At 38.8% G+C, this 8350-nt stretch overlaps 1 protein-coding gene across 1 annotated transcript; it reads right to left on the minus strand.

The window, feature by feature from the left end:
• Positions 1 to 4552: 4552 nt before the first annotated feature.
• On the minus strand, positions 4553 to 7567 carry LOC111333775 (aspartoacylase). Its single transcript, XM_022939397.2, has one exon. The coding sequence runs from the start codon at positions 7427 to 7429 to the stop codon at positions 6422 to 6424; it is 1008 nt and encodes a 335-aa protein (XP_022795132.1). The 5' UTR covers positions 7430 to 7567; the 3' UTR covers positions 4553 to 6421.
• Between the last annotated feature and the right edge of the window lie 783 nt (positions 7568 to 8350).

An 8350-nucleotide genomic window follows, 5' to 3' on the forward strand; every position in this document is an offset into this window, starting at 1 on the left:
TTCTTAAATGTCTAACAAAATCTAATGTCATTTCATTAATAGCATTAAGATTTTAAATCTGCATATAAAATAAATGATAATGATAACAATAAAATGGTTTACAATGTAATATAATTATTCTAAAAGTGAGCGAAAGATTAACTTAATAAGTAGAGTCCCAAGTGTCACACAGGTAACAATTTGAACATTTGTTCTCAACTGTAAGACCTGAAAGGTCCTTCTTTCTGATTCATGTTTTAAAGGCCGATAATGAGGCTAGGGCCGTTTCCTTCTTAGACAGTTTGGACCATAAGAGTGGTCCAACGTATCTAATGGAGTGCCACCCGGTTAGCTCAATTGGTAGAGCGCCGGACTGTTGTGCGGGAGGTCGTGAGTTCAAATCCGGCCGGACCAACACTCAGGGTCTTAAATTAACTGAGAAGAAAGTGCAGCCTTTGTAATAATATCTGCAAATGGTTAGACTTTCTAGTCTACTCGGATAGGGACGATAATTGGAGGTCCCGTCTCCTGCAGGGTTGGGGTAGGAGACGTTAATTTCCCACACACGTGATGGATGTCCTCCCTGGGGTGGGATGGGTGGGTAAAAAGGGGGTTAGGTGTCAATTGGAACGAAAGTTCTGTTCCTTTCTCCTGCCATTCCCGTGGCAAATGAATTAAACTTAAACTAAACTTAAACTTAAACTTAAGCTTGCAATTGCCATATTTTACAGTATTGAACCTAGGGATGAAGAAGTCTGAATTTCGTAGGTTATAACTAGTCGATGATACGCTGAAAAGATCGATAATATTCGAAGCTGTTAACTTATATTCACTTTATACATGAGGATTGCAATGTCCTGCAAGCACTTATTGTATAGACTAGTCATCCGTGCACGTGCTAATAACTCGTCATATGATGATTTTCAATCACAAAATACAGCTCGCAAACCCCGTTCATTGACGCTCTCAAGCTTTCTCCGATCTGAGCCTCTGCAAAAGTGCCAAACGAGGCTACAGTATGTCAGAAATGGCAATATGGCGGCCTTGTATATTCTTAATTTCGCTTTCATTGAAATCATGTTGCGCATTGTCATTAGGATGCTCACCCGCACCTCAGCTTTCTTGCAAATTGCAGATATATGATTACTAAACAACGAGTTCCTGTCAAACAAAACCCTCAAGAGTTTAAGTTCATCCATTGGCCGCACTATGAAATTGTCAATTTCAACATCCTGCATGAGTAGAATCGTTTGAGGCATTGCTTGATATTTTCTTGGGTTACCTGCAGGAAATTCTTTCTGTATCATCTCGACGCTTGTCTTCCATCATTGTTGCACTGCATGAAAAAACGGATTTACTTCATATTTGCTGTTGATCACCACTACAGCCTGGATCTTTATGTGCATAGTAGAGTTGATGATCATCTCAATATAATGATAAATGACTGTCACGCTGGATTTAAAACAGATCATTCTGATAGACATTCCATAACATGCGCCCTAGTGAGGAACCCTGGAGACATCCCCTCTTTATTTCCTTCCAATTACTGGTCGCCGTTCCTACGCGTGATCTGTTCTTTCTCCCATCGAAATAGTTTCATCAAAGTTAGAGCACTTTTAGAAAAGCCATAAGCTTTCAGTTTGGCTATGAGTAATATCGAATGCACGGAGTCAAAGGCTTTGTTCATGTCAGTTGACAAGATGGCTACAGTCTCCCCAATATCTCTCTCGTATTTCCAGTCCTCTACCAGTCGTATCAAAGTTGTTTCACAACTGTACCGCTTTCGATATCCTGACATTGAGTTGTCAAATATAATTTCAAACTTATCTCTCAATTGAAAGCAGAGCAATTGTTTAAAGATCTTGTCCACTGCGGGTAGCAAACAAAATTACTGGTCTGTAATTGGCTACGTTTTGAGGGTCCTCTTTCTTGTACACTGGTGCCCATTCCCCTCTTTTTCCACTCCATAGGCCATTCGCTCTCCTGAATTACTTAATTAAATATCACCGTTAAGGATTCTGCAATCTCATCTGCTACCAACTGAAGCATTCTGGGAGACAACCCATCAAACCCTATTGCTTTATGCGGGTTAATACCCCGAAGGGCATCCAAACTTCCTCTCTACTAATGCTCCTGAAGTCAAACATACTTGGCATTTGTCTGTGTCTTATTGCACTTACCCCAGGGTGTCTGCAACAATTTTTGTCAGTCAAGCATAACGCCTCCATTCCCCCAATATTGTCTGCGATTGTTGAAAAGTAACGTGTGAATTCCTCTACAACTGTCTGCTTGTTCTGTTGTAGTTGTCCTTGGATGTTTAGAGAAATATTATCCGAATTCTTATCCTTAGCACACATTGAGCTGATAAAGGGCATAAAGGTTCAAAAGAATTTCTTAGGATGGTCATGGCTAGTTTATTTTAGTAAATTATATCATCGTTTCTAAAATTGGTATATTTTGTTAAACCGAAGTAAAGTTTATCAAGTGAAAACCACGTTAATTTTGGAATAAACCTTCTTGTTGCTGTTCCGATAACTCTGCGTTTAGGCTGCAAATCACCTGCCACCAAACATCGAACTCGTAACAGATTCCAAACTCCTCTCTTCGTCTTCTAAGAGTTCTCTCTGAAATTCTCAGTAATTTAGCAATTTTAGCCCAGCGAAAGTGTTTACTTCGCAAGAATTGCAGTTGATCCTTCATAATTTCAAAAGGAGGACGACCTTTTTCGCCACTCCGACGAAGGGCTAACGCTCGAAACGTCAGCTTTTATAATCGTAACAGTGGCCAATTTACCATTTCAACTTTGTTGATATATTCAAATTATTTCGTTACCCCCACCGACGCAGCCCCAAACAGTTTCTTCAGAAACTATCAGCCTTTTTTTTTCGCCAGTGCCGGCTCACTGGCATTGGTCTTCATAAGAACAGGCACTCTCTGTATTTAAACCTTTGAGTCTTGTACAAAGATGTGTTCGTATATCGTCTAGAATACTCATCAGACCAGCAACTGAATTATTTGCAGCACTGTTAGTGGGTACACTCTGATGAAGAACGCTAAACGTTGTACAGATCTCGGTCATTCGATCAACAACGTTTTCTAAGTCGCCCAGGTTTGTATTCTGGGTCTCCAGTCCCATTGTTGACTGAAGCTAGCAATTTGACCGAGAACCGCTTGAGTATTTTCTAAGAATCTCTCTAGCCATCTCTATGTCGCCTCTTCCTCGACGGTGTAAAGGCATATCGCAGCTTTTCCAGATAGTCTTTAGATTCAAAGCTTTAAAATTAGCGCGATACCCTCGCCCAACACGTCTTTGTGTAGCATAAATTTGCATGTTAATTAGAAGCGTGTTTTAATTAGCACGAGAAAATTCAACTGAGAATAATTTACATACTAATTAGAACGTATTTTTTGCAATTGCCATGTATTTTCTGACTGAGAAAAGGATAATTTTTCTTTCTTATGAGCATAGTTTTTTTCAAACGTGGCATGAAAAGAACATTATTACAATACTTTATTTTTTTAATAAAATGTAATAAGAACATTAGAACATCTAAAACATATTTCAGTAAGAATAATTTTTTTCTGTACTTGGAACTCATTTTCTTTGTAATTAGAATGCAACTGAAGAGTTTAGAAACTAAATGCGAAAAAGAGCATAAATATTTCACAAAGTTAGCATCTAATATGTAAACTGAGGACAAAAATCTTCAGTTTAGAACATATTTATGTAATTGGAAAGAAAAATTGCTAACGGCATTTTAGTCCACTTTGGCGCCTCATACTATAAAGCTTTCCTGAATTGTTTGGCAGTTCTTAATCGACATATGATAGTTTGAATCAGATGTGTTTCTTTGACTCCTTAGGCAAACTGTGACCGGCAGTCGACCTAAAAAATGACTGTGTCACAAACCATGGTTTAGGCTCTCTGAGCCGAGCGTAAACCAAGCGATAGACTTGCGATCCATAAAGCTTTCCTGGATAGTTTGGAATTTCTTAATCGGCATATGATAGTTTGAACTGGATGTGTTTCTTTGATTCCTTAAATTTTTGAGCAAAATATGACTGCCGGTCATTTAGTGATTTGAAAACTGTGGCCGGCCGTCGACCTAAAAAAAGACTAAGTGTCACAAACCATGGTTTAGCTCTCTGAGCCGAGCGTAAACCAAGCGATAGACTTGCGATCTATAAAGCTTTCCTAGATAGCTTGGCAGTTCTTAATCTGCATATGATAGTTTGAACTGGATGTGTTTCTTTGATTCCTTAAATTTGAGCAAAATATCAGACTGCCGGTGATTTAGTGATTTGAAAACCTTGACCGGCTACTGGTCATTTAGCCACAACGTTAAGGTAAATGTGTTCTTCTCGAAGTATGGTCCCATGATAGTCTTGGGCATTATTTTCAGAGTATACATAAAAATGATACATTTAAAGTGAAGGAGTACAAATTGAGAATATTCAAAATAGGATGGTTTCTCAAAACAGTGTACTGTAGCTCTATATTCTCTCTGCTACTCTATAATGAAACCATGTGATTACCAGAATTACAAGTGAAAACCACTCTAAACACGAACAGTTAAATGGAATTAGCCCTTTACTCTGGATGGAAACAAACAAATTGTAGGGTAATAATACAAAATATGCTCAAGTATATTTCACAGGTTCATAAGAACCACTCAAACACCCCCATAAAATTAATAGCTCATCTGCCAAGAAGCTAAAACAAAAATTGGAAATTGTGTCTCGTAGTAAGTATTGAAATAACAGCCATTAATATGTGGCTCTATACCTGCATCTCTGACATACCAAGACAGAAAACAGTTTCAGGATAAATCAATAATTGCATAAAAAACTTAGGCAAATACAGACACAAAAAACATTTAAGTTTCTGGATGTAGCTTTGTCAAATGAAAAGAAGTTTTAAGAGTCATATGTAAAGTGAACAAAACTCACAAGCAGAAACAAGGTTGACGCACAAGTATTTTGCAAGAATGGGAAAGACATGATTCCTTTGTCATCGTTAACAGAATCATTAACTTGAACCCCTGCTACCGCTTCCCTAGCAAAATATAGCTGGCTTTCATTGGATAAATGTAATTATAAAAAACTAAATCATTGGATAATGCAATTCAAGACTTTTTATTGGCTTAGCCATTATGGTATATCAGCCAATATACTATAATCTACAAATATGGTAAGCGTACGTGGCAGCTTAAAATTAAAAGGGAGCTAAAAATTTAATAAAATTTAATAATTTAATTTAACGTTTTTAATAAAACAATTATTCCACTCGCGCTTGTTGGATATGAGATGATTATAGCCAACTCGGCGCTACGCACCTTGTTGGCTATTTATCATCTCATATCCAATGCGCGCTCGTGGAATAATTGTTAAATAACTGATCTTATCCATTAAACTTACTATGAGAATTCTGATCTGTCAAGAGCATACAGTTGATATGCTATGTATAGTTTGTGAAGTTGCCATGTTGACCCAATTATCTACAGCAGAGGTTATCATGTCAAGTTCAAAGTCTGCCTAGTTTCCAAGCCACTTGTCCCTCTAGCATTCTCAAACTCTTGCAAACTCTGAGTGAAGTGTTTTTTTTTTTTTTTTTTTTTTGGAGATTGCTTAAAAAATATTCAATAAAACAGTTATTGAATTTGGTTTTCATATGATATCATGAATTATCAAACCTTGTGTCTGCATTATCTGCCTTCAGCTTTGGCACATAACTCTGACCTCAACCTTGATAATTTTTGATAACATGATCAACTTCATCCAATAACTGCTTAAAGTTTACCAATTATGAATAGAAAATATGATCCAATTTGGTTTGTTTTTGGGTTACATAGGTCTTTATACTGTATGCTGTTGACAAAATTGCAATGATAAATCAAAAAGGAACAAAACAGTGATGGTTTTGCATGACTCCTGTTAACTGAAACTTAAAACTAGAAATAGGTATAAAGAGAAATTGCAACAAAGGATAATGGTTAACTTTTTACTCTATAAATCACTTTCTATTAGTTTATATTGGAGTACAGAACAGCCTTTTCCTCTAAAACACTGTTCACAAGGCATGAAGCAAAAGCAACTGGTTAGCAGGTCGATCTACCCTCAAGTACTGTGGTGGCCTTTATACAAATTTCATGGAACTCATGATATACATAAATGTAATTATCTTCAAATTGGTTGACTCTTAGGAACAAAAACAAAAAAAACAAAAAAACCAGACTCCCTAGGAAGAGGAGGATAACAACTTCTACCTGATAAGTTTGAGTATTCTCATTACCTGTTTACTGGATATTGTATGGATATTGTAGGGAGAAGTTATATGTAAATCACTTCTAAGAGTTGAAGGGAGACCAGGCCTACAATTGGCTAACTGTGAGACCCTTAATTACCACTAATGTGAGTTCACAAAGTAAGGAACAGTCAAATTTTAATTTGCTTTCAACTTCAGTGTTGGAACAGTTATCTTTTCCTTTGTAGTGATCGTCATTGCTATGTTGTTTGGAAAATATGCGGCCTCGTTTATAAAAACTGGCCACACCACAGATTCCCCTGTGAAGGGGATGGTCTCACCAGAAAATGACAGGAAGAGTGGGTCACCAGGATACAGTGGTTTCCAGTCATTTCCTTCCACATTTGGTGATACCATGGCTGAAAGTTCACCTTCTGCATCAGTGGGAAAGTAGATGTTGCCCAGTGATCTAAAAACTTCTATTTCCTTTTCCTCAAATTCATGGCCATTATTAAACTTGTCCACCTGGTCGAGCACACAACAAACTATTTTCTTTGCCAAATTATAAATAGCAGTGTTCAAAGTGCCGTGTGCCAATGGGCCCATTTCCAAACCCATGCCCTCCACACCTAAATCTCGAACACCTTGGGTGGGAAATTCAGAGGCACATTTGCTGTTTTCGTGTTGGCCCCCTCCAAAATGGTGCCCTTCAAAATTCCCCTCCTTCAAGAGCATAATGCGTAGCTCAGGGAACTCTATTTGCATTTGTGCTGCTACATGTAACGGGAATGGATCCATAGAGCTGCTCATTATAAAAAAGGACCCCGTATTTGCAGTTGCGTTGTGAAGATCTAACCAGAAATCAATAACCTTTCTTCCGGCCTCATTTTGAAATTGTGAATACAGTTCTCGAGCTCTCTGTATTTCATATGGACAACCTTCCTCCTCTTTCTTAACAGAAGACAACAGATTTTCTGGTTTAATCTGTCTGTTGAGATCCACATCAATGAAGCGCACACATCGTTCGACAGCCCTGGGATTCGCTAGTACAGCATGAGTTCGAAAAGAATTTCTTTTAATCTCGATAGCACCATTTCTCAGCCAGTTTTTCACCAGGTAAACGCCACTGAGTTCATTTCCGTGCGTCCCACCGCTGATACAAAGAGACTTAACTTGATCATGGCATGCAACTTGGGGAGCCGCCATATTGTTTATACATCTGAAGCAGGGCTGAGCCGAAAGGTCACGCAACGAGCAAGATAGCGTGACTCTGTCACGCGATCATGAGGACTGATGGTGTAAAGAGAAGGAAGTGCTCTGGCAGTTTACACGTATGCACTTTCATGGCGTGATTGTGATCTCCTTACGATCCAAAATAATCCAGTGTAACGAGCCTCTATGGATTAATCCAACCTTGAAATATCTCATCAAACGACGTCAAATGGCCCTCACTCAGGGAAACTTACCGGGGTTTAGTTTGCTGACGAATCGCGTTAATCTCACTTAAAAGACTGTGAACAGTCTTTGTGGTGGAGCGAAGTAAAGAACTTTAGTGCCACTTCCTCTTTGAGAGAGACAAAGGGGACCTTGTAAAATCTGTGCGGCATATGGCCGAGGCGTCCATAGACAGGACCTGGTCGATATTATAAATAGGGACTTTTTGTCGCCAATGTGTACTTTCAGATTCCTACATACTCACTTCAAACCTCGGCAGAAAAAAACGATCTCTATCCGTCGCACCGTTTGAGGTCCCTGAACTCACAGTCTACTTGAAATTTCGTTGCCTAACCACAGGAAAGCGTTCGGTCCCGGACGTTATTCCAGCATGGCTATTGAAAGAGAACGCTAACCATCTGGCGGGTTCTGTAACCTTTAGGGGGGGACGTTTTATCCATCTTGGAAAACTGCCAATATAGTAGCCGTCTCCATAAACAAAAGCAGGTGAGGGGCGTCAATAAAAACTTACGCCCTATAGCTATTAAAGAGTGCGTGCGACAAGCTATGTTGAAGACTGGTGCATGATAACCTATTCTGGGTTCATCCTAAAGTCCTCCACCGCGCGCATGCGTTACTAAGCATGGTTCATTCTTAGACTAAGCATACTGACGGAACTGGTTTTACTGTTAG

This window comes from Stylophora pistillata, chromosome 12 (genome assembly GCF_964205215.1).
Source record: "Stylophora pistillata chromosome 12, jaStyPist1.2, whole genome shotgun sequence".
Taxonomy (NCBI): domain Eukaryota; kingdom Metazoa; phylum Cnidaria; class Anthozoa; order Scleractinia; family Pocilloporidae; genus Stylophora; species Stylophora pistillata.

Excerpts from the sequence above, each read along its gene's own strand:
- LOC111333775 (XM_022939397.2), bottom strand. The coding sequence starts at position 7,429 with ATGGCGGCTCCCCAAGTTGCATGCCATGATCAAGTTAAGTCTCTTTGT.